General features: G+C 46.4%; 1 protein-coding gene across 1 annotated transcript in view; it reads left to right on the top strand.

Moving 5' to 3' along the window:
* The window catches only part of nup214 (nucleoporin 214), a 115,457-nt gene that overhangs the window by 72,769 nt on the left and 15,527 nt on the right, over positions 1-27,161 (top strand). Inside the window, exons 27-31 of the mRNA XM_043719712.1 lie at positions 3,386-3,470; positions 5,106-5,164; positions 6,774-8,906; positions 12,292-12,356; positions 16,640-16,778. Coding sequence (XP_043575647.1) covers positions 3,386-3,470; positions 5,106-5,164; positions 6,774-8,906; positions 12,292-12,356; positions 16,640-16,778 — 2,481 coding nt within the window. The remainder of the gene's footprint in view (positions 1-3,385; positions 3,471-5,105; positions 5,165-6,773; positions 8,907-12,291; positions 12,357-16,639; positions 16,779-27,161) is intronic.

The following is a 27,161-nucleotide window of genomic DNA, read 5'->3' as shown; positions in this document are numbered from 1 at the left end:
ATGTTTGGTTGTGGAGGTCACAGCAGGATTAATATTAAGTGCAGAGAGGATTTCTTGAGCACGCCATTAATGTGATTGATGTTGCTTAGCTTCTCATTTAATAAATGCAGCTGGCTGAATGCTATCGTTCTGAATCAGCCCGTGATTTGAAATTTAAATACAGGGATTTGCTTCAATACTTTTTTAAAAATTCGACCCATGTCTGTTAAAGGTACACAGCGTTTGAGGAGCAGGATATATGCATTTTCAGTCAGCGCTGCCACTGTGTTAACATGCCTGTGGCTGAGGTGCTGTTTTGAATAACAGTACTCCACATTTCACTGCTTTTCTGGTACAAGGCTAGATGAGAAAGTAAGGACTGAGGAGAATGGAAAAAGATTGCAAAGGAATGTTGACCATTTAAGTCCATAGGCAAGAACATAATAAATGGTATACAACAGTGTTTTGTTTCATTCATGGGATGTGGACGTCACAGTCCACACCAGCACTCATTGCACATCCCCATTGCCCAGGGAAGGTGATGGTGAGCTGCCTGTTTTGCCCCACAGAGTCCTTTGATGGGGTGGGGTGGGAACACCCACAGTCCTGTTGGGAAAGAAGGTTCAGGATTTCAACCCAGTAACATTGAAAGGGACGATGATATATTTCAAAGTCTAAATGGCACGTGGCTTGAAGGGGAGCTTGCAGCTGATGGTGTTCCCATGCACCTGTTATCACTGACCTTCGAGATGGGTTTAAAAGGTGCTATCGAAGGTGTTTTCCTGCACTGCATTTTGTAGATGCCGTTGTGCATCACTGGTGACGAAAGTGAATGTTCAAGGAGATGAGTCAAGTGGCTTTCTTTGACATGGGGGTGTCAAGCTTCTTGAGTGTTTGAGCTGTGCTAATCTATCATGTTTTTCTTGTAGATGGTGGGCAGTGTTGGGGGAGTCAGGAGGTGAATTACTCACTGCATTACTCACTCCTATCCTCTTGTAGTCACGGTATTTATATGGCTGGTCCAATTCTGTTTCTGACCATTAGTTAATCGCATTAATGGAATGTTAATAGTGGGAGACTCAGTGGTGATAACGCCATTAAATGTCAAGGGCCAATGGTAATTTTTTTCCTTGCTGGAGATGGTCATTGCCTGGCACTTGGACAGTGCCAATGTTACTTTGCCACTTATCAGCCAAAACCTGCATATTGTCCAGATCTTGTTACATTTCAATTTGGAATTCTTCAGTATCTGAGGAGTTGTGAATGGTGCTGAACATTGTGCAATCATCAAGCATCCCCACTTCTGACCTTATGATGGAGGGAAGTCATCGATGAAGCAGCTGAAGATAGTTGGGTCAAGGACACCTACCCTGAGGAACTCCTGCAGAGATGTCCGGGAGCTGAGATGACTGACCTCTAGCAACCACAACCATCTTCCTTCTGTATTAGGCAAATCAGGAGACGATCGCTTGGCTTTTCAGTTTTGCATTTGTGATATAATAAAATTCACTTTGGAAGAAAGGGGTGGTAAGGTGAGCATGTGAGAAACGTGGAAACGCTGGCACTCCGACCAAGTTAGAAAGTGAGTGTGCGGTTTCAGCAACAGCTTAGAAAATAATGTGCGAGCCTTTAATGTGCAAACTGGGCGGAACGGTGGCACAGTGGTTAGCACTGCTGCCTCACAGCACCAGAGACGTGAGTTCAATTCCCACCTCAGGCAACTATCTGTGTGGAGTTTGCACATTCTCCCCGTGTCTGTGTGGGTTTCCTCCGGGTACTCCGGTTTCTTCTAACAGTCCAAAGGTGTGCAGGTCAGGTGAATAGGGCATGTTAAATTGCCCATAGTGTTAGGTCAAGCAGTAAATGTAGGGGAACGGATCTGGGTGGGTTGCTGTTCGGAGGGTCAGTGTTGACTTGTTGGGCCAAAGGGCCTGTTTCCACATGAAGTAACCTAATCTAATCTAAATTTACTGAGCAGGCTAGCTGAGTGGACAGTGTCACGTGGATAAATGTGAGGTTATCCACTTTGATGGCAAAAATGGAAAGGCGGATTATTATCGGAATGATGGCAATTCAGGAAAAGGTGAAGTGCAACACGACCTGCGTGTCAGTCACAGAAGGTTAGCGTGCAGGTACAGCAGGCAGTGAGGAGAACTTTTGGCATGCTGCCCTTCGTAGCAAAAGGATTTGCATATCGGAGTAGGGATATCTTGCTAAGGCCACACCTTGAGTATTGTGTGCAGTTTTGGTCTCCTAGTCTGAGGAAGGACGTTGTTGCGACTGAGGGAGTCCGCCAAAGATTCACCAGACTGATTCCCGGGATGGCAGGACTGACATATGAGGAAAGACTGGTTCAGCTGGGATTGTACTCGCTGGAATTTAGAAAAATTATGGCATTATCTCATAGAAGCATATAAAATCCTGATGGGACTGGACATGCGAGATGTGGGAAGAATGTTCCTGAAGTCCAGAACAATGCCATCTGCAGGTAGGTAGTAGGCCACTCAGGACTGAGATGAAGAAGAATTTCTTCACCCAGAATTGTGAACCTGTGGAATTCTCTCTGACAGGAAGCTGTTGGGGCCAGTTCATTCGATAGATTCAAGAGGATGTGGCCCTTGCAGCTAAAGGGATCAAGGGGTTTGGAGAGAGGGCAGGATGGGATACTGAGCTTGCATGACGATCCATGATTATATTGAATGGTAGGACAGGCTCGAAGGGCCAAATTTCCTGCTTGTGCACCAATTTCCTCCATTTCTATAGGAATAAAGAATCCTTGCTGCAATTGTGTGGAGCCTTGGTTGGTCAATACCTGGAGCACAGTGTGGTTTTTGACTCATTTTAATCTGTTTGCTTTAGAAGGAGCAGCAATTACCCTGACTGACCACTGGTCAAAGAGGTGGCCCAATCGGGGGAGATCAGCTCAACTAGGCCTTTATTCACTGTAGTTTAGTCTCCGGTTAAATAGTCAGGCATTTAGACTAGAGACTAGAAATTTCTTTAATAAAAGGCTTGTAAATGTTTGAAATTATTTACTCCAGAGAGCAGTGCAAGCTCTGAGTGTATTCAAGGTTGGGATCACTAGGTCTCTTGGAGAATGGGGATATCTTGGGATAGTGCAAGAAGGTGAAGCCTTGTGAGAAGATCAAGCTTGATCATAGTGAGTGAAAGAGGAGACTCAAAGGAGCAGTGATTGACTCCAATTTCTCACATTCTTGGCACTCCTCAGTTCTCTGATATGTCAACGGTAATTTACCCTTTCAAACATTTCTTGCTATACCAATAATTTTGTCCTGTCTTTACTGGGCTTCCTGAACCAACTCCTCCTCCTCCTCCCCCTCCCCGTGTTGGCTGTGTTTTGAGACATCTGCGATGTGCTGACTTTGCGTTTGTTCTTGTCTGACAGAGAGCATGCTGAAACCTGAGCTACCCATGGTTACTGCTTCTGGCGAGCAGCTCCACAAAATTTCCTCATTCCCAGGAGCCTCCACGTAAGTGAGCTTTGAGATCATAGAAACACGTAAAACATTTGAAAGGGACCGAAGGGGCAACCTTTTCACACAGAGGGTGGTGAGTGTATGGAATGAGCTGCCAGAGGAAGTGGTGGAGGCTGGTTCAATTAGAACATTTAAAAGGCATCTGGATGGGTGTATAAATAGGAAGGATTTAGAGGGATATGGGCCAAATGCTGGCAAATGGGACTAGATTAATTTCGGATCTCTGGTTAGCATAGACGAGTTGGACCGAAGGGTCTGTTTCCGTGCTGTACAGCTCAATGACTCTTTGTAGCATGGATGGAGGCTGCATCTGGCCTTGGAATATCCAGAAAATTTCAGGGAAGATGTCAATAGCCTGGAATTTGTTTGGAATTTATATCAGCCATTTGGACATGCAAGGAAATGTGCAAATTCTAAATGTACAGATGGAGTCATACTTCTGGGAATGGTATTAGTGCTGAGAAGAGATGTATCACATTGCAGGAGAGCATAAACTTGGAGAGTGGGGAAATAATTGGCAAATGATGTTCAACACCGACAACTGTCGGGGGTTCTGTAGACTAGGGGAACTGGAACAGCAAGGGCTCGCAGAGTACAAAGACATCAATCTCAAAGTTGGAGAACAGCTCTGCATGGCCTTGGGAAAACAGAAAACCCACCTCCAGGAGTCATTTCTCAAAGGTGAAAACTAAAACAGTAAGGAAGTGCTGATAAACTCGTCCCAAACCTTGCTTTAGGATGGTGCGTATGATTCCGGTCACCATGTTGCAAAAAGAGCATAGAGGCAGTGGACATGATGCGGGGAGGTTTAATAAGTGTGTTATCATGAATATGTGGGTAAGCAAAAGATTGACAGGCTGGGTCTCTCTTTTTTTGTTGACTGGAGGATAAGAGGTTCCAGGAAGTGCAGAAAATCTTTTTAAAAATCGTTTTCAGGATGAGGCTAGGCCCAGCATTCATTGTCCATCCCTCATTGCCCAGGGGGCAGTTAAGAGTCAACCCCATTGCTGTGGGGTTGGAGTCGCATGCAGGCCAGACCAGGTAAGGATGACAGTTTTCTTCCCTAACGGATATTAGTGACCCAGATGCGTTTTTCCGACAATTGATTTTTCCGACACAAGATTCACAGTCATCACTAGACTCTTAATTCCAGACATTTATTGAGTTTAAATTCCAGCGTCTGCTGTGGCAGGATTTGAACCGGGTTCCCTAGAGAATTACCTGGGTCTCTGGATTCACAATCCAGTGATAATACCAGAAGAAAGCTCTTTAAACAGAGTGGTGAGAATGTGGAGTTCACGACTAGAGGGAGTGGTTGAACTGGATAGGATGGGTGTATTCAGGGGCAAGGTAGGAAAGCATTTGAAGCAAGGGAGAACAGGTTAGATGGTTACAATGGTACATTTATGAGGAATGGTGGGAAGAAGTGTGGATTGGTTGGGTTAAAAAATGCTGTATGTTCTAAGTCGTATAATGTCTGTTGTGTTTGTTGATCCTTTTCAGCTGGTGTAACATTGGCAGTACCTTAGCCCCTCACCCCTTAGTGCTGCATGTGATACTGGAGCAAGTGTTGACCTGGACTCAAGGGTCAGGCTGCTTTCCCTCACAGCTTGTGTTTTTCTCCCACAGTGGGTTCCATTTCACAGCAAGCACATCCTCATTAAACGCGCTGAGCAACAAGGCTCCAGGTATGTCTTGGGCTGATCAGTTAGATGTATGAATTCAGTTTGTTTTGAGACTGTCAATTTAATAAGGCTTTTCTAAAATGTTAATTCCATTGCTCCAAATTGAGAGCTCTTCAAACTCTGTAGGATTTCCTTGGACTGTTGAGAACATGTTGAGTTGTGTACAGGATGCTGTAACAAACTAAGCCTTTCAGCCTGACTCATCATCCTCCTTACAATTATCAATGCAATTGTTCAGCCCTTCACTCGTGGACTGACCTAGTTTGCCGAAATGAACATTTTCATCTCACCTCAACCATGCCCGAAAGTAGCAGCTTCCACTTTCCCACTGTGTTTCAGGCTCTTCTGTATTACCTATTGATTTATTAATAGGCATCTTCAATTAATGGTCTCTCTCTTCTTGTAAGTCCAATGTCCCCTCTACTCTGTCAAATAGTAAAGACCTGCTTCAGTTACCCTGAAGATCTCCCTTTTTTCCAAGAGCAAAGAACCACAACTTGTCAATTCTTTCCAAAGAGTACAAGGTTGCAGTTCTGGTATAATCTTTATGAATCTTTCTTGCACTTTTTCAATTCCATTTATATATTTTTTTGTTACTAATATAAGGAGCATACTGTTTCCATGTGACCGAACCATGGTTCGATACAGCTTTAGAATTACTCTTCTCCATTTTTTCAGTTCTGTGCCTCTAGAAATAAACATTTGTGTTGATTTTATTTTATTTTATATGGTCTTATTAACTTAAATTTGCTGATTTGTGGACCTGTATTCAGATCCTTTTGCACCTTCACTCTGTTTAGGTTCCTGGTTTTCTGACATGTGGGCTAACCTTGCTGCCTGAACAGTGGTATCCCTCATTTTATCCAGATTTCAATTACTTGTCCAGTCTGCAAAACCCTTACAATTCTTCCTAGTGTTGGCTGTCCTTAGAAATTTGATGGTCTCCACAAATTTAGAGATTTTTATTTGATTGCAAAATCTAAATTGTTAATATTTATATATTTTAATGTTAATATTACTGTTTAATATTTTTGTAAAAGTGATCCAATGTGAATCAGTGTTGTACCAAACTTCCCCACTCTGAATACATCCCCTGTGCCCTTGTTCTTTGTATTGCCTTTTTGAGTCAACCAGCTATCTGTTCTGCTCACTGTCCCTGGGCCCTGCATACTCTGACCTTGTTCATTCGTTCATTATGTGTGACAGCTCTTCGATTTTTGCTTTACTAATGACTTTGTCACTTTGTCCATAACCATTATTATCTCAAAGTAGGTTACCTCTTTAAGTACAGCTACTCCAACTCACCTTTCTTCCCTCTATCTTTTCAAAGTGTATTGTGTTGTGTGATATATGTCTCCCAATCCTAATTTTTCTGCTGCATTTCACTAGACCTGGCTATATCATGTTCCTTGTTGTGAATTATTGTTTTCAGTTCTTTGTTTTATTGCGAGCATTGCACTTTTGTACAGGCAGTTCAACTCATTTTTAATAGCAGCTCCTCACACTTTCTTTTTAACCAGCTTTTTACGTAACTGTTTTGTGTTATATGTTTCCCATTCACCAATGGTCTTACCTCAATGACTCATACAAAACTTTTTATTCTGTTCTTCAGGATATCTTTTAGGTACAAAGGATGCTATTCGCTCCACCTTAAAAGTGCCCAGTAAAGTATCCTTTGGATTGGGAACGGACATCCCCCCTTCACACAGGAGTTCAAAGTCCAGCTCTAGCTCTGTCTCTACATCTGAGTCTGCAGTCACTGGCGTCTATCCCCCTAATGCTGTGAGTTCAGAGCTGCAACCAGCTGGCAGACCGGTTGTAAATGGAACAACTCCTGAGTCTGCAATCCCTGCAGCCGCAGGAAAACCTGAGGATCAACAGTCCAGTTCCGAAACACAGCCTTCCAAACTGGAGTCTCGCATTGAGCTTTACCCACCTAAAACTGAAGTTCCACTGCAGCCTGAACCTGAGATTCTGCTGCAGGCCAGGCCTGAGGTTTCACCACAGCCTGAGGTACCTCAGCCGCAGCCTAGGCCTGAGTTTGCTCCTCCAGCGCCCAGGCCTGAGGTTCTGCCTCAGCCAGGGCCCCAGGTTGCTCCCCTGGAGACCGGGCCCGAGGCTGCTCCCCTGGAGACCAGACCCGAGGCTGCTCCCCTGGAGACCAGGCCCGAGGCTGCTCCCCTGGAGACCAGGCCCGAGGCTGCTGCCCTGGAGACCAGGCCCGAGGCTGCTGCCCTGGAGACCAGGCCCGAGGCTGCTGCCCAGGAGACCAGGCCCGAGGCTGCTGCCCAGGAGACCAGGCCCGAGGCTGCTGCCCTGGAGACCAGGCCCGAGGTTGCACCCCTGCCACAGACTAGGCCTGAAGTAATACCGCTGCAGAGTGAAACAGATGTCAGTGAGGATAGTCCTAAAGGAGTCACAATTGGCAGCTTTTCTGGACTTGTAGTCAGTCAGACAGATGATGTCTGCAAATTCGAGAGATGTTCACAGGATAATTTCATCTTTGCCCAAACAGCCAAAACCTCAACAGCTTCTCCATCTGTGTCCTTTGGGGGGGTCCTTCAAATTGGAAAGTCAGAGTCGGCCGAAGTAACATCAGTAGCCTCAGTTGACGCAGTTGTGCCCAGGCCAAGTGGAACACCATATCCCTCTGCTTCTGCAGTTGGCAGCAGAACGCCCAGTTCAACTAGTGGTGCACAGTCGAGAGGGAGCAAAGCTGATTTTGTTACAAAGCAAGAAGAGCCCATCAGTACAGCTGGCCAAATTGCTGCTGCCATCGCTGCTATCAACACTTTGCAAGATTCAAGTCTTGCTAACTCATTGACATCCCTCTCGGTTTCATTAACTGAATCCACGGCGCTGTCCAGTCCTGATGGAAAGTATACACCTCTTACAAGCAGCTTGAGCACTTCCAGTGCAGCTGAGAAACAGGCAGGTACACAGAGCCCAAAATCACTGGCATCCAAACCCTCAATAGATTTTGCAGGAAGTCCTACTCTGGCAAGTCCGAGTGGGACGACATCTCCGTCCGTATCCACTTCCACGAGCAGTCAGTATGTACCAGGACTGATCATTACTCCAGAGTCCAGCACGATTTTGGTGCCATCTGTTGGACTCACTGACCAACAGCCTCCGTTGATGGGCAGTGTTGCAGCAGCGAGCAGCAGCCTGACCACCACCGAACCGCAGTTGGGAGCCACTGTGATTGCACCGTCTGTGCCAGCCCCCGTGACAACCCAGCCCAGTTCTGTCTCAGCACTCTTTGGTCAGCCCGTGGGCACCAGCACACCGCCGGCTCTGGGCTTCGGTCAGCTCACAACAACAGCTGCCCCGTCCACCTTTGGGCAAGGTACAAATGGTATGGCCACCCCGACCATTGCTGACAGCACCAGCTCAACAAAAGCTGCCTTTGGTCAGCCGTCGGAGCCGGGCGTTGGGCAGGGACAGCAGCATCCTGCATCCAGCAGTAGGTTCAGCTTTAAACAGCCCACGTTCGGAGCCCCGTCATCGTTTCCTCAGCCCGCGTCTACTGCCCCACCTGTGCCAGGGAGCACATCCTTTCCTGGCATCCCCACAACCAGTACTGCCACAACGTTTCCATTTGGACAGACAACTCCCGGCAATAATACCATATTCGGACAGTCTGGTACCCCAGCGTTCGGACAGAATGTTAGCTTCGGGCAAGCCCCTGCTTTCGGAACAAGCTCAGCAGCAACTTCTGGATTCAGCTTTGGACAGCCACCAAGTAAGACTTTGTACTTTGACACTTGTCTTGTTTCTCTTTGAGACTGAATGAAAAAGAGATCTTGTGTTTAAATCACACCTATCTTTCCCAGACAAAGGCTCATGAAAACGGGGGAACTCTCTCACACAGTATCTCCCTCTCCAAAGCCACGTCCACACGCACACAGGCATACACATGCAGACAGACACACACACACACACTCATACTCACTCACTGTCACACTATCACACTCACTCATTCACTGTCACACTCCCACTCATTCACTGTCACACTCCCACACACTCACTCACTGTCACAATCCCACACGCGCATGCGCATGCAGACACTCGCAATCACTGTCACAACCCCACACAGACAGACACACACGCACTTACGCAGACACTCACACTCACTCAGACACTCTCACTCTCCCACACAGACACACACACAGTGACACTGTCACACTCACTCAGACATTGTCACTCTCTCTCACAGGTGCTGCCACACTGTCACACTCCCGCACTGACGCTGTCCCTCTCCCGGACTGACGCTGTCCCTCTCCCGCACTGACGCTGTCCCTCTCCCGGACTGGCGCTGTCCCTCTCCCGGACTGACGCTGTCCCTCTCCCGGACTGACGCTGTCCCTCTCCCGGACTGGCGCTGTCCCTCTCCCGGACTGGCGCTGTCCCTCTCCCGGACTGACGCTGTCCCACTCCCGGACTGGCGCTGTCCCTCTCCCGGACTGGCGCTGTCCCTCTCCCGGACTGACGCTGTCCCACTCCCGGACTGACGCTGTCCCTCTCCCGGACTGACGCTGTCCCTCTCCCGGACTGACGCTGTCCCACTCCCGGACTGACGCTGTCCCTCTCCCGGACTGGCGCTGTCCCTCTCCCGGACTGGCGCTGTCCCTCTCCCGGACTGGCGCTGTCCCTCTCCCGCACTGACGCTGTCCCACTCCCGGACTGGCGCTGTCCCTCTCCCGGACTGGCGCTGTCCCTCTCCCGGACTGGCGCTGTCCCTCTCCCGGACTGGCGCTGTCCCTCTCCCGGACTGGCGCTGTCCCTCTCCCACACAGATGCCCATACGCAGACACACTGTCACACTCTCTCTCACGCACACGCTGTCGCACTCTCTCACAGACGCAGTCACGCTCCTACACAGATGCTGTCACCACACTCTGAGTTGTTCTGGTCACCGCATTATAGGAAGGATGTGGAAGCTTTGGAAAGGGCTCAGAGGAGATTTACGAGGATGCTGAGGGAGTGGGCACTGTCGGAGGGTCAGTGCTGAGGGAGTGGGCACTGTCGGAGGGTCAGTGCTGAGGGAGCGGGCACCATCGGAGGGTCAGTGCTGAGGGAGTGCGCACCGTCGGAGGGTCAGTGCTGAGGGAGTGGGCACCGTTGGAGGGTCAGTGCTGAGGGAGTGGGCACTGTCTGGTATGGAGGGAGGTCTTACGAGGAAAAGCTGAGGCTGTATTCGTTAGAGAGAAGAAGGTTGAGAGGTGACTTCATTGAGACATATAAGATGATGGGAGGTTTAGCTGGATGGACAATGAGAGCCTTTTTCCTCTGATGGCGATGGCTACCACGAGGGGACATAGCTTTAAACTGAGGGGAGATAAATATAGGACAGATGTCAGAGGTAGTTTCTTTACTCAGGGTAGTAGGGGTTGTGGAATGCATTGCCTGCAACAGTAGTAGACTCGCCAACTTTAAGGGCATTTAAATGGTCATTGGATAGACATATGATGATAGTGTAGGTTAGATGGGCTTCAGACTGGTTTCATGGATGGGTGCAACATCGAGGGCTGAAGGCCCTGCACTGCTGTGGAATGTTCTTTGTTCTAATTTAATGGCATTTGCTTGTGTATACAACTTCTGCAGAAAGTATTAAGCTAAGCTGTCCCCCAGTGAGACATGGTGGATGAGTATCTGTCAGTTGCAGTATGATGACCCGATCAGGCACATCACATTGTTTTTATCCCTCAGGATGGGTTGACTTCAGCTTATCCCTGCATATTTCCCTCCAGTACTGAGCTCATTCTCATGTTTGGCACAAATGAGTTTTTCCCAAATTCCTAATCAGTGTGTGGCTTACTTTCTTCCTCATTCCTCCTAGCATTGTTCTCTGCACCCAGGAGGCTATTCCGCCTGTCTGTGCTGGCCCCCTGCAAAAGCCACTCTGCTGCTCCCCAGTTCCACTTCTTTCTTGATGGACCCTGCAAGTCTTTTCTCTCCGGGAAATGATTCAATTTCCTTTCAAAAGCCACTGCCTCTGCCAAACTCTCAGGCACCACATTCCAGATCCTCACCGGTCTGTGTTTAAAACAAAGACTTTTTATCTTGCCTGTTGACCTTGTCAGTCACCTTAATTTGGTGTCCTTCACAGAATAATACAGCACAGGAACAGGCCCTTCAGCCCTCCAAGCCTATGCTGACACATTTTGCCCTTCCGTTTTAAAACTGTCTTCATGTTCAGGATTTGTACCCTTCCTGTTCACATATTCATCCATTGCAACCTGTATGGGAATTATGTCTCCCTCTCTATTCTGTCCTTATTTTGAATATGGAAGCCTCAACAGAATTTTTTGACCAAGTTCCCAATGTTGGAAGGATCAAGAACAAGAGGGCATGGAACTGAGATCATTAGCGAAAGGAATAATGGGAACTTGAGAAACGTTTGAACAGAGTGTGTGTGGTTAAGGTCTGAAATGCTGTGCTTGTGTGTGTAGTGGAGGCAGGTTCACTCAAAGCCTTCCAGAAGCGATTAACTATTGCCTCAGGAGGAAAGCGCAGGAGAAAGCAGTGAAATGGTGCTAGATGTGTTGTTCATTCAGACACGCAGAGCAGATCTGGCCTATTGAAACTGGAACAACTCTGACTCTGAACTGTAAGATTCTATGATTCTATACTCAATTGCCTCTGTGAAAGGGAATGATAGGATAAATATTCTTGATTTTCAAACATGTTATAAAATCACGAGGGGCATGGTTTGGGTGAATTGTCAAGTCTTTTCCCCAGGGGAGTCCAAAACTAGAGGACAAAGGTTGAAGGTGAGGGGGGGGAAGATTTAAAAGGGACCTGAGGGGCAGCAGCTTTACACAGAGGGTGGTGCGTGTATGGAATGAGCTGCCAGAGGAAGTGGTAGAGGCTGGTACAATTATAGCATTTCAAAGGCATCCAGATGGGTATATGAGTAGGAAGGGTTTAGAGGGAGATGGGCTGGGTGCTGGCAGGTGGGACCAGATTAGGTTAGGATATCTGGTCAGCGTGGACGGGTTGGACCGAAGGGTCTGTTTCTATGCTCTGTGACTCAGATGTATCTATTTAGCTTAAAATTGGTTAAAGAAAGTGAGCTCATGACATGGTTTCACCTCCTAATTGCTGTTCCTCCTTATACTCTGCAGGTTTTGGCAGTTCAGCAGGCTCTGTATTCGGTCAGTCCACAAGCAGTGCTAATGTCTTTGGCCAGGTAAGATCCCAATCAACCTGGAGCCACTGAGTTGTCTCTTCCCAAGCAGCTTCGCGGAATTGCATGGTCACCGTTTAATTAACACTCAATGCAACAGCGACACTGTTGTCAAGACAATCTCTCATTTGGTTTGTCATTGCAGTTACAACCAAGCACCACCTCTGATCGCACCTTCCTGACCATAAAAGAAGCCATTTGGCCCATTTGAGTCAGTGTTGGCTCTCGAAGGAGTGGTCCTTCCCTGGCAGCACTTATCCAGTTTCCTTTTGAGAGTTACTGTGGAATGCTAATTGAAAGCTAACAGGATATTGCTGTGAGGGAATTGAATACAAAAATCGGGAGGTTATACGTCTGAGTTATGAAGGGCCCAAGTAAGGCCACAACTTGAGTACTGAGTACAGTACAGATCTCCTTATTTAAGAAAGGATGTAGGGACATTGAAAGCAGTTCAGTGATTTACTAAACTCATCATACCTGTCTTTATATGAGGAAAGGTTGAACAAATTTGGCTTGTACCCACTGGGAGTTTAGCAGAGTGAAAAGGTGACTGATTGGAAAGTATAAGATTCTGAGTGGTCTGATAGGGTGCATCTGGAAAGGATGTGGGGGGAATCGTGAACTAAGGGTCACTGGTTTGAAAATAAGGGCTTACCCTTTAAAGACAGAAATGAGAAGTTTTCATCTCGGGCTGGGTCACGTATCTGTGTAATTCTTCAAAAAACGGTGACAGCAGACCCCTTGAAATTTGTAGAGGCAGAATAAACAGATTCTTAATAAGCAACGGGTGTCAAAGGTTATCAGGATCGACAGCAATGTGGAGTCATCAGATCAGCCATGACCTTAAAAATGGCAGGATGAGTGGCCTCTTACACCAAATTCCTGTGTTTGTATAAGTCTGCTTCTATTAATCTTGCAGCCACTGCATTTCATGTATTAAAACAAGCCTCTCTCTCCTCTGGTTTTGATGCCAGTTCTGTGTCTCCTCTGCAGCCCTCTGATTTCCCCTTGTTGTACGAGGCCTGGTTCTTGCACCACACAATCCCTCAATGATTGTCCTTGTTCAACTCCTAAAGGAATCAACTGTTGCCTGCGGCCTGTTGAGTTCTTCACAGCACATTCTCAATTACTGCGCACCTTGGCATTGAGAGAACACTGCAAGGGTACAGTTGTTCAGTAGAAACAAAGCTCTTGTCTGCAATAGTTTGAAGACTGCATTGATTCGTCAGAGTTAGCAGTCATAAGCCTAGCGGAGCCTCTGAGCTGTTGTGCAGCTGAAGTGTTTTACCTCTTGTCCCAGGGAATGTTCAGACTACCTCCTCCATTACTAGCATGTCCAAGGAAGTATTCAATTAGTCAATCAGTGTACTAAGCTCAGCAGCTAATCAGGGTGGCAAAATTAACCCATTGGTAGGAAGTGTTGCTGAACAAACAGACCTTGGAGTGCAGGTTCATAGCTCTTTGAAAGTGGAGTCGTAGGTAGATAGGATAGTGAAGAAGGCATTTGATATGCTTTCCTTTATTGGTCAGAGTATTGATTACAGGAGTTGGGAGGTCATGTTGCGGCTGTACAGGACATTGGTTAGGCCACTGTTGGAATATTGCATGTAATTCTGGTCTCCTTTGTATCGGAAAGATGCTGTGAAACTTGAAAGGGTTCAGAAAAGATTTACAAGGATGTTGCCAGGGTTGGAGGATTTGAGCTATAGGGAGAGGCTGAACAGGCTGAGGCTGTTTTCCCTGGAGCGTTGGAGGCTGAGGGGTGACCTTATAGAGGTTTATCAAATCCTGAAGGGCCTGGATAAGGTAATTAGACAAAGTATTTTTGCTGGTGTCAGGGAGTCCAGAACTAGAGGGCATAGGTTTAGGTGAGAGGGGAAAGGTATAAAAGAGCCCTCGAGGCAACTTTTTCACGCAGAAGGTGGTACGTATATGGAATGAGCTGCCAGTGGTGGAGGCTGGTACAATTGCAACATTTAAGAGACATTTGGATGGGTATATGAATAGGAAGGGTTTGGAGGGATATGGGCCAGGTGCTGGCAGGTGGGACTAGATTGGGCTGGGATATCTGGTCGGCGTGGACGGGTTGGACCGAAGGGTCTGTTTCTGTGCTGTACATCCTGTGACTGTGACAAGTTAGCTTGAAAGAAGATCGACTTTCTGGCCAGAGTGTCTGATTGACACCACCATTCCTGATCCGTGCTGGCAAACCTAAATGTTTGGTCCACACCCTCACTCCCGTTTGGGAATTTGTCTCTCATGTTCTTCTCGATACCTCCCACCCCTTTATTTCCTTCCCCACATCTCAAATTTCTTCCAGTTCTGTTGAAAGCTTATCAATTTAAAATACCCGCCTTGTCTGCATCTCTCTCACTGCGGCTGCTGCCTGACTTACTGAGTACTTTTCCAGCATTTTCTGTTGATCTTTTCAACGCCTCCATCACATCAGCCTGCTTGGAATAATGCTGTGGTTCTGTCTGTGAGCCAGCTGATAAACACATTCCTGCTGCTACCAAAATCCCCTCTGGTTTTCCTGAGTGTTCTGTTTCCTTTGAGCGGAGCGAGTTGAGCGGTGGAGCAGGTGGCTAATGTTTTCAACCACCTCACTAGCTGCCACTGCACATGTACGCAGGCAGCTTCCTGATGCCCATTGTCCAGAGGTGACTAGTGGCATTCCTCAGGGCTCTGTACTGGCGCCTCAGCTATGGTGACATAGAATGGGAGCCATGTATCCATGTTTGCCCACAACACCAAGTCAGGGTGGCAGTGTAAGTAGTCTATACATTGTAGCTTACATCGGATTATGTGGGACGTACAGCACAAACAGGTCATTTGGTCCAACCTTCAGGACATCAGCCTGCAAAGTGACAGATTAATTGAGTGGACCAATCTGTGGCAGGTGGAACACAGTAGGAAAAGTGCACAGCCATTCAATTAGGACCTGGGATTGAATGAGGCATTTTCTCAACTGAGTTCTAGCAACTTTGGAGGAGCAGAGGAATTTAGTCCAGAATCATGAAACGCTAGTAGACAGTATTTAAAATGACTGTCTGAATCTTGGCTTTTATCAAGATGGGTCTAGAATGCAAAGCTGAGCGAGTTATGTGTCACTTTGCTGAAACTGAATGGCTGTCTCCATTGAGGTTGAATATATTGGCCTGTGAGTGAGTGCAGTTTAGGATTATCAGCAAGGGTATCGCGTGGTCTGGCACCATGGTGAGTAAATGGAGTTAGGATAGACATTAGTTATGATCTATTTGAATTTCAGAGAGGTTTGAGGGGTTGAACGGTCTCTCACTGTTCCCGTGTCCTTTACTCGTAATTCTGACTCTCAAACATGTATGAAGCTGTGGCCTAAAGTAGAACAGCAAATAAATAATCAGCTCTGTTACTTGTTTGGCTTTATACCCCATTGAAATACAACATATTTCTATTGGGGTAATGTTTGCTGATGTGCTGGTTCTCCCACAGTTGCTGTACTGTTTATGCTAGCGCTGTGTACAGAGGTGAGTCAGTCCTTCTAAAGGTGGAATTGTGTTGAGATGACAATGTAAATAGTCTAGATATTGTAGGATTATATGGCATATACAGCACGTGTGGCCTAACCTTCTGTTTATGGCCCTCCGGAAACTTTAAATTGTCCAAACCTCTACCCATCACTTGCCAAGCCCCACCTACTCATTAATCCTGCACTCACTGATCAACACTGGCTCCCAGTCGACCTCCATTTTAAAACTCTCATCTCCATTAGCAAATTCCTTAGTCATCTTGTCTCTGCAACCTCCAAAGGGTTAAGTCAGAGAGTCATAGAGATGTGCAGCATGGAAGGTTTCTACGCTCCTTAAATCCAAATTTTGTTTAATCTTCTATTGGTGACTGTACCTTAGACCTTACGCTCCAAAATATCTCTTCATTCCACGCACACCCAACTCTTCAGCTCTATATTTTTCCTTCCTTGAATTAGCTCCTGAACCATCCTTCTTTAGTAAAGCTTTCAGTCACCTGCCCTAATTTCTCCTTCAGGGTTTTATGAAGATCTGTGGCTCAGGTTGTGGTTGGAGTTGGCGGTCAGTTTGCAGAGCTTGGCGAACTGACCGATGACTCTAATTTCTCCTCCCATGGCTGGGTGTATCACTTGTGCCTGATAAGCCTCCTGTGCAGTGCCCTGGGACACTTCACTGTGTTAAAGTGCCAAACAAACGCCAGTTCATTGCTGCTAGACACCTCAATAATTTTGTCAGAAACTGAAAGTAGGGCATTGCTGAATTTTCACATTTTCCTTGCAGCCTGCTAGCGCACAGTCAGTGTTTGGTTCCCAGGCATCTGGCGGAGGATTCTTTAGCGGACTGGGAAGAAGGCCAAGCATGGATGCCAGTGCTAGAAATCCATTTGGACAGGCCAACTTTGGATCAGCTGAGGCTGCCAGTGAGTTCCAGCGTTATCTTTTTCTTTTGAAATGTAGTTTTTGGGTATTCCTGGCCTGGGAATTCCTCAGGTAAGGGAAGCGTGACCCATCCATGATTCAAGGCAATACAATTTATCCATCCCAATTCTCCACATGCTGTCACTTACGAAGACCATGAGCAGAAACAGGGTTCCCTCCCCTTGGTGGGGTGGCAGTGGGAACAGTTCAGATATTGGAGATGAAAGGCCAACTGATTGTTGGGAGAAATGTCAAAAGCAATAAGCAGTCCGCATTGGTATTTCCTGCTCCATGGGAAATCCCCTGGAATGTCAGCCATGATTGAGTAATGCACTCACCTGTGAATCAGGACCTTGGAGCTGGGGTTGCCCCAAGCCTACACATTGGGGAGATTGGACGCCTTCTTGCAGAGCGCTTCAGGGAACATCTCTGGGACACCCGCACCAATCAACCCCACCGCCCTGTGGCCCAACATTTCAACTCCCCCTCCCACTCTGCCAAGGACATGCAGGTCCTGGGCCGCATCCACCACCATTCCCTCACCACCCGGCGCCTGGAGGAAGAACGCCTCATCTTCTGCCTCGGAAAACTTCAACCCCAGGGCAGCGATGTGGACTTCACCAGTTTCCTCATTTCCCCTTCCCCCACCTCACCCTAGTTCCAAACTTCCAGCTCAGCACCATCCTCATGATCTGTCCTATCTCCCAATCTTCCTTTCACCTATCCGCTCCACCCTCTTCTCCGGCCTATCATCTTCATCCCCACCCCCATCCACCTATTGTACTCTTGGCTACCTTCTCCCCAGCCCTACCCCCCCTCCCAATTATCTCTCCACCCCAGAGGCTCCCTGCCTCATTCCTGATGAAGGGCTTTAGCCCGAAATGTCGATTTTCCTGCTCCTTGGATGCTGCCTGACTTGCTGTGCTTTTCCAGTACCACTCTCATCTTGACTCTGGTCTACAGCATCTGCAATCCTCACTTTTGTCAAGCCTACAGAGACCTGAGCGCAAAATCCAGGCCTACCCTTCCATGGTCAGTAGTGGGGCAGCGCCACACTGTCAAAGGTTCCATCTTTCAAATAGGTCATTAAATCAAGGTCCATCCTGCCCTGCTGGTTGGATGCAAAAGACGATGTGGAGCCACCTCAAGGAAAAGCCAGAGAGATATGATCTTTGTTTATAGGTAAAATTTATTCCTGAACCAACATCTGGAAACCAGATTATCTGGACATTGCTGTGAGCTTGCTGCGTACAAATTGGCTTCCTCTGTTACTATCATAACTGCACATCAAGATGGCTTGAAGTTATAACAAGTGCTATGTAAATGCAAGCCCGTCTTTATGCTGTTTAAGCTTTGCACCAAAAGTGAGAGAAACTTGTCACATGGTATCCTTTCAGTCAGCTTGTCCTGGCCTCGTGTCCTGAAAGATCTAGCATCTGAAGCATTAGCTGAAAACCTAGTTCCTGTTAAGCTGATGATGTGTCTGGTTTACTCATTGCAACCATTTGTTTCTGGGTGATCGGGCAGACTTGTTCATCTGTTTCACATGAGCTGTAATGGTAACTGAGCTATCCCACCATCTCCCTACGTTCTTTAACATAGCCATAGTACAATAAACATATAGAAGGATTCAGGAGTATTAGGAAGAATGCGAGGAGGATCTCATGGAAACCTATAAAATTCTAATAGGGTAAATACAGGAAGGATATTCCCGATGACTGGCACTGAGGGGTGACAGTTTTTTAAAGATACGGGAGGGCACGGTGGTTCAGTGGTTAGCACTGCTACCTCACAGTACCAGGGCCCCAGGTTCAATCCCAGCATCGGGCGACTGTCTGTGTGGAGTTTGCAAATTCTCCCTGTGTCTGCGTGGATTTCCTCCCACAGTCCAAAGATGTGCAGGTCAGGTGAATTGGCCATGCTAAATTGCCCATCGTGTTCGGTTCATTAGTCAGAGGGAAACGGGACTGGGAGTTACTCTTCGGAGGGCTGGTGTGGACTTGTTGGGCCGAAGGGCCTGTTTCCACACTGTAGGGAAACAAATCTAATCTAATCATAAACTATTCAGGATTGAGATGAGGAGAAATGTCTTCACCCAGAGAGTGGGGAGCCTGTGGCATTCTCTGCCACAGAAAGTGGTTGAATGTTTTCAAGAAAGAATTAGATATAATTCTTGAGGTTAAAGGGATGAAAGGGTATAGAGAGAAATTGGGACGGGGGACTGGGTTGGTTGATTTGCCATGAATGGTGGAGCAGGCCCAAAGGGCTGAATGGCCTCCTGCTACTCCTACTGTGTGTGTACTGTCCAACCAAGCTATCATACCAAAATCAGGGGATACAAACTCCAACAAAACTGAAAAGACGTGTCAGTCAACTCCTGACAATATTAACCATGTTATGAGGTTCCCTATTCTATAGGTCACAGCAGGTTCCAAGAGCACTATGTACCTCTTCTGTGAGGTCACTCACCTGTGTGTGTTTGTGTTTCAGACCCATTGCTGTTGATTCTTGATCACCCTGTTGAATGGTCTTGTAAATTACCCCTCAAAATATACAACTGATAGTTATAGAAAAGCAAAGTACCATGGATACGGAAGATCTGAAATAAAAACATAGTTCTGAAGAGACTCGGCAGATGTGGCAGCATCTGTGGACAAAGAAATGAGAGTTAACGTTTTGTATCTGGTATGATTCCTCTTCTGACTGGGAAGGATTTGGGAAGTTGTCGGTTTTCTTTTAACCTACTGACATCGGAGGAGGAGCAAGTGAACAGACTGTGAGGGGCTCAGAGCGAAAGAGAAAGGCAGGAGAGATAGAGGAGGAAAATGGGTATCAGTCGAGGTGTGGAAACAAGCACGTAGGTCCACTGTGCTGAGTTCAGGCACAGCTGGGGGATGGTGCTGATGTCAGGGGAATGGAGGGCAGCGAACATGCTCTGAAATTGTGGCGCTCAGGTTGGAATCTGAGAGGTTGTAAAGTGCCTAAGTGGAAATGTTCAATGTATGATCACTGTCACACAATTCAATAATTGATCATAATGCTTAACAGTAGTGCAGAGCTAAATCTTCTGCAACTTGGGGGTGGCATAGTGGCTCAGCAGCTAGCCTCACAGCACCAGGGTCCAGGTTCGATTCCAGCCTTGGGCGACTGTGTGGAGTTTGCACATTCTCCCCGTGTCTGGGTTCTCCGGTTTCCTCCCACAGTCACAGAGATGTGCAGATTAGGTGGATTGGCCATGCTAAATTATCCACAGTTGTTAGATGCATTAGTCAGAGGGAAATGGGTCTGGGTAGGTTGCTCTACGGAGGTTCAGTGTGGACTTGTTGGGCCGAAGGGCAAGTTTCTAATCTAATCTAGTTTACTCCGCATTTCACACAGTTTGGAGGGAAGTGGTAGTGTAGTGATGATGTCACTGGACGAGTAATCCAGAGGCCCAAGCTAGTGCTGGGTTGGTGCTATTCCACAGCAGTAGAAGTAATTTGATTTCACTGACTGAATCTGGAATTGAAAGAGAGTATCATCGATGGTAAACACATCAACTGTCATCGTCTGTTGTAAAGTCCCGCCTGGTTCAGGAGTGAGCTTATGGGAAGGAATCTTTACCTGATCTAGCTCCATCCAACACCAGGCCCACAACAATGTAGACGGCTGTTACCTGCCTTAAAATCACCGAATCTCTACTGCGTGGGAAGAGGTTGTTTGGCCCCTTGAGTCTGCAGTGACCCTCCAAAGAGTATCCCACCCAGACCTCCAGCCCCGTAACCTCCTATTTTCCATGGATAATCCACCTAGCCTGTATAACCCCGGACACCATGGGAGAATTTTGCATGGTTAATCCACCTAGCCTGTATAACCCTGGACACCATGGGAGAATTTTGCATGGTTAATCCACCTAGCCTGTATAACCCCGGACACCATGGGAGAATTTTGCATGGTTAATCCACCTAGCCTGTATAACCCTGGACACCATGGGAGAATTTTGCATGGTTAATCCACCTAGCCTGTATAACCCCGGACACCATGGGAGAATTTTGCATGGTTAATCCACCTAGCCTGTATAATCCTGGACACCATGGGAGAATTTTGCATGACTGATCCGCCCTAGCCTGTGCATCTTTGAAGATAAGGCTTCTGCTGAGACTTGTTTACCAAATTACCCCTCTCAGATTTTTTGAATCCACACTGCCTTTGTGCCCCATTTCCTGCCCCTCTGTAATGGTTGAGTAAACCAGTCAGTTTGAGGTCAGTCTGGGGCAGGCAGCAAATACTGGAGGGTGCCCACATCCCTGGAAGAGTGAAAAAGTTTCACCGGTGAAGTGGGGCTGACTCTTTTCTGGGATTTATAATACTGTATATTCTTCAAATTCTGTCGTGCTATCGCATTGTCTGGTCTTCATTTCCATGTCCCCTGGCAAAGACTTTATCCTGATTGTTCTTTCTGTCTGTCAGCCTGTCTGCAGAAGATGGTTTACAATCTGTCAGAGGCCTTTGACACTCCTGTGTGGGTGAGAGTTCTTTCGGTACATGTCTCCTTCCAATCTGGTTTTTACACACAGCCCTTTATGTACTGAGACACCTCGCTGTCGTGGAATTGTTGGCTTACTTTTGTGGCCCTCTGAAGATGAAAAATTAATAATCCATAAGATGGCCTTCCAGACCTGCACCTCCGAACCCCTCAGGGTCGTGCTGTGACCTTTGTCCAATTCATAAAGCAAATGAAAAGAGTGGCAGTGTCTGTTCCTAGGCTAATGATCCTGATGTCCCGGACATGAGTTCAAATTCCTCCATAACAGCTGGGGGACGTAACTTCAGTTAATTGAGATAAAATTATCAAGTCTGGAATTTTAAAGCTGATATTCAGAGTGAAGTTACCCATCCGGAGAGAAGCCCACCCTGAGGGTTTTCAAAAGCTGTTGATCATCTTGACAGAGTCTGTCCTCTAGCCCGACCCACAGCAACGTGAGGCTCCTAACTGACCCCTCGAGTGGTCTTGTGTGCCACTCGGTTGTATTAATCTCTGTCTCAAAGGCAATTGGAGATGGGCAGTAAATGCCAACCTTACCAATGACACCCACAGCCCATCGATAAACTAAAAGAAGGTACTCCCAGGTTGGGATTAATTCTAATTGAGAAGTTACACAATATAATGAAATACATTTTTGAAGAAATCAATAGTAGTTCCATCTGATTCACTAACTGTGCAGCGTGAAGGATAAGATCGGAGTAGACTATGGTAAAGGCAGATGATTTTCACAAAGGTCTGCTCCTAGCCCACACAGTGGGCACAGCTTTACCTGCCCGCTACTACAGTAATGTCCATACCTGGAGCAGCCATGTGGATGGGATTCTTGGAAACCTCTCTTTGGAAATGTGCCCTGTCTAATCTTATTTCACTCCTTCACAGGTTAATAATTTCATGGCTTGAACCTTCTGAAATTAGCATAGAATACTGCTGTTACCATTACAAATTTTTACATCAGCCTTGATTGTGTTTCTTGACCTTATCAGTTTGTGAGCTGCAAGCCGATGCTGTAGATCAGCTTTAATGCGTTGGCATTGCGACAAAACAGGACTGGAAATAATCAGAGCTTTTATTTAATATAAGGTCACTTCCCAGTTTAATTTGGGTCAGGGAATTGGTTCCACTTTACTCTATTCCTTGCCATAGTATAGCCAGAATTGGAACATTGTTTCCCACTGAATAAACACTCTGATCTGTTAGTTTGGCAGGCTGTGGTTGTCCTCAGTAAGTGTTGCAGGAGAATACCAGCTCACTTCTCTGTATATGCTGATATTCCTGGTGTCTCCATCCTCCTTCAGTGAAGGAAACATGGTCTGGTCTGGTACGGTAGAGGGAAACCACATCTTGGTCTATCTCGAGAAGTCTCTTGAGGTTAACAAGACATAGTTTGTTGCATTTTACCAACTGGTTGCAAGTTACTTGATATAATCCACTTTGGAGCAAAGATTTTGAGGAGGACCATAAGACAACTCTCACTCCTTTCAGATGTTCAGCTGTTCTGGCCACAAGTCCATATGACATCGTCATAGTGGGTGTTACTGATGGTACTCAGCAGTAATCCTTTCAGGTCTTTTCAGATCCTACACAACAGTGACAGCCTTTACTCTGAGCTGCAACAAACTGCAGTGCTGACATTGTTAAATAGGGAGGTGTCAGGATTTTGATCCCAGTGACAATGCAGGAATGCCAGTCTATATCCACGTCGGTGAAGAGGTGGAAGTTATGGCTCAAGGTGTTCCCCAGACTCTAGTCATTCTCTGATGATCGCAGGTACAGGACCGAGATGTGCTGAACCAGACTGATGCATTGTGAATTTCCAATGAATTAGGAATCATATGGTACAGAAGGAGGCCACCGTGCTCATGTCATCAAATTTCCAATCAGTCTCACTTCCCTTTTCTCCCCATAGCCCTGGGAACTATCTTTTAAACCCCTTTGATTCTCTGTGTTGCTTCTTGAAGTGAACTAAAAATGTGATGTAGTTGAACTGAATATCTTCAACCTGCCGTTGTCGGAGCGCCATCTGTTAAACCAGAGAACAGTCTGCTGGCAAAACAATTGAGACCAGGACAGGATTCCGTTGAGCAACAACTACAAAGGTGGAACTGGAAGCAAACGATTCCGTGCCTTTTTTCATCTGAACCAGCGCTGAGTTTAACCAGGTTGTTGAGCAGTTAGCTAGTAGTTGTAACACTCAGTAAATAATCCTGCTGCATCAGGGGCAGGGTTCAGACCAAGGATGTGCAACTCTGTTCTGTTAAATTAATTTACCAGTACATCACACCTAGTGTGTGAATGTATTTCACGTGTAAATGTAACGTCGTGTGAATGTATTTGCGTACATTTTGCAAACAGGATTTCCCAAAGCACAGGAAGGGGGGAGGGAGTGGTGGAGTTGCTGAATTTTAATATTCAAGGAGGCTGAAATCGAATAGATTTTTGCGTTGGACTGGGCTGGTGAGGGGCTACAGAGTATGTTTATAGTCCACAGTTGGAATGACCAGGCCATTGGACATATCCACTGTCCAGAAGCTTTCACCTTGTGGTCCTCAGAGAAGCTCTGACCCATCAAACTTCCGTCAGAGCGCTGTGCAGTAGACTTGTCAAATCATCCAACCCAGGTGCTCCATTCTGCTGGCAGCAGATGCATCTAGTTCTTGTGACAACAGTGAATCTAGATTTTGGTCATTTGTGTTGATGAGTTCATGGATCAAGTCTGTTTAATTGAGTGTAATTGCATGGGGTTGTGAGGTTCTCTGAAAATGGAGGTGTACGGAATCACTTGTTATTTTATTGGATTTTAAAATTTGAGAATGGTCATGCGGCCCAACTGGTTGCATATTTATGCTCCATACCAATCTGCTCCTCCTCTCTCTCCGTCTTTCTATCATCCTACATTCCTTTCTTCCCCCCCCCATCACATTTATCCTGTTCCCCTTCAATGCATCACAGAAGACTGCTAGGCATGCTTTTAAAATACGAGGAGATCAAAAATGGGTACATGGCCTAGGGAGAAGAGTTGAGCAGCCGTCTGCGCAAGTCGACATTGCAATCCATCAGAACACAGAAAACCGCCCCTTGAAATTATGTAAGCAGAGATAGTAAAGGTCCTTGCATCTCACACCTTGCAAGGACTACCTTGGGCTTGTCAGAAAAGGTAATATCAAATGATGGATACACTCATCTGAGGGAGCACAGTTCACATAATTTCACATCAGTGATGAGTGTTGATGATTGGCAAAGTGACCTTTCTTTTTAAAAGCCTCGATGTAGCATTTCTTTCACCGAACTTAATAAGCAGTAACTGCAATGCAGTCCTGTAAAGTTTGATATTGAGCTAAAAGAGAGTGAAGTTGTATTTATAAAACGTCTTTCACGTCCTTCGGCTGTTTCAGAGCATTCTGCAGCTCCAGTTTTGACAGGCCATCATTTTGTTTTACGATCCAAAATGAAGAGCCAGTGTGTGCACAGTAAGCTCCCATACACTTCATTCCAATGCTCAGGAGCACTTCGTTGGTTGTAAATATGTGCTCTGGGATCACAATGTGTACTGTATAAATTAAAGTTCTTGCTTTCAAATGACAAGATAACTCCTTAATTTTCAGCTTTCCACCATTGGCCCCAACTCCAATTCTGCAATTCTTTCCCTGAGCCTTTCCCATCTCTTCCCTGCTTTAGGGTGCTTCCTTTAAAACCAGCCTCACCTGCTCTGACCTGAACCGGGTTCCGAATGTTGTTTGTGTGCTTGCGAAACATCTTCAAATGTTTTGATTACGTTAAGTGTGCTAGACAAGTGCAAGTTGCTGTTGTAGGGCTGATTAAACACTGAGTATTGGCTGGGACACCAGACCTCCCCACTCTTTGTTGTGTCATTCTCTTTGATCTTTGCTGTTCCCCTGAATAGATAAATGGAGCCTGTATTGGGCATGAAAGACACTGCACCTTATTGCCAGCACTGAAATGTCTGCCTGTTGTGTTCAACTAACTGCAGTGAGGTTTACATCATAAATTAAAGAATGTTACCAATTTACAAAGTTGGGTTGACTTCCACATGAACCACCATTAGGAAGCAGCTGGTAGATTGACCTTTATCATCTCATTGGATGGGATGAGAGGTGAAGGGTCAAGGTACAGAGCAAGATGGGTAAATGGAAGAATGAAGTGTCTTGAGATCCATCAAGTCCTCTTTGGAGAGTCATCAGCCAAAACTCGAAACTGAGCCGGATGAGGATATCTGGCCACACAGATATAAGCTTGCTCAAGAAGGCAAATTTTAAAGGAACCTCTTCAAAGAGGAGAGTGTGCTATTAGGGGGCTTCAGAAGGGAGGGTATTTTGGCCAATAGTAGAAAATATACAAGAGGCCAGATTTGGAGAATCCCAGAAATCTCTGAAGGTTAGAGGACTGAAGAAGATTTCACCAATCGGGTGAGGGGGTGAAATGAGTTTGTGTGAATTTTGCTGGACTGGAGGCTGTTGTAGGTGAGTGAGCTCAGTGGGATTTGGTGCAGGCAAAAGACGTAGTGCATGGATGGACAGGTTTCTAAGGTACTTTCTACTGAACCCGATGCCAATGTGAAACGTCAGGCTGAAGAATGGATCTCTATCTTTGTTTTCTCTCGAGCATTAGCTCAGTATGCACAAGCTTTTGAACTAAAATGTTGCTTGACTAGCAGAATGAGAAATCTCGGGGCAGCACTGATTACCCAACGTTACCTTCGTGCTATTGAAATTTAGAGTAATCTCACAATTTGATTACCATGGTGGTGGAGATTATCTGGGATATGCAGGAGTGTCGAGTTGAGATTAAAATCAGATCAGCCATGATCTTATTAAGTTGGAGTACAGGCACATACGTGTGCCAAAAGAGCTATTCTTGTACGTATGCTAGCATCCTACCATGGTGCCTCAGTGGATAGCATTGCCAGGAGCCGAAGTTCAATTTGAGTCCCCACAAGTGTGCAGTTTGCATGTTCTCCCCCTGTCTGTGTGGGTTTCCTCCGGGTGCTCTGGTTTTCTCTCTCAGTCCAAAGATGTGCAGGTTAGATGGATCGGCCATGCTCAAACATCCGTAGGGTCCAGGGAATGTACAGGCTAGGTGGGTCATCTGTGGTAAATGTGAGGTTATGAGGCTGGGTCTGGATGGATTGCTCTTCAGAGGGTTGGTCCAGGCCCCATGGCCTCTCAGCACTGTAGGGATTCTATGACTCTGTGCTCTTGTTATGGTTGCTCAGTTCTATCTGCCCTTCTGTCTGTAACCTTCAGCTGTTCAGAAACTGATCACAGCATCTGACCAATGTAGCCTGATTTACTGAGTCTTTCATTCTTAACTTCTGTGAGAAATGTACTAAGGACCTTGGCACTTTACAATGACAATGACTAGCTTTTGTATAGCACCCGTAATGGAACTTCACACCATATTACACGGGAGCAATTATCAAGCACAATTTGACATCAAGCCACCAGAGAGAGACTGGGAGGGTGAGATAGGGTAAAGGAACATTTCAACAGGAGAAAGAGATTGAGTTATAGTGAGTGGGAATTCAAGAGCTTCGCTCCAAGGTTACCGAATGTTGGAAATCTGGGAATTCAGCGTAAGACAAGAATTAATCATTGATCGATCATTAGTCAGCCATCTTTGGCTAGCTCTTCACCTCTGAAGATATTAATCATTTCACGTTCTGAAGAGATTTCTTTCTCAGTCAGCTGTTGATAGTCATATTAGTAGAAAGTTTCTTATATTGGGGCTGGAGAAGCAGGTTGTGGTCATGCATTGAAGTTGTGGTCATGTGCTAAGGTTGTGGTTATGCATTAAAGTTGTGGGTTGTGCGTTGAGGTTGTGGTTGCGCGTTGAGGTTGTGGTT

Source organism: Chiloscyllium plagiosum, chromosome 30, assembly GCF_004010195.1.
Source record: "Chiloscyllium plagiosum isolate BGI_BamShark_2017 chromosome 30, ASM401019v2, whole genome shotgun sequence".
In the NCBI taxonomy this organism is placed as follows: Eukaryota; Metazoa; Chordata; class Chondrichthyes; order Orectolobiformes; family Hemiscylliidae; genus Chiloscyllium; species Chiloscyllium plagiosum.
Note: the sequence above shows the minus strand (reverse complement) of the source record. Positions and strands in the feature narration are given on the sequence as shown.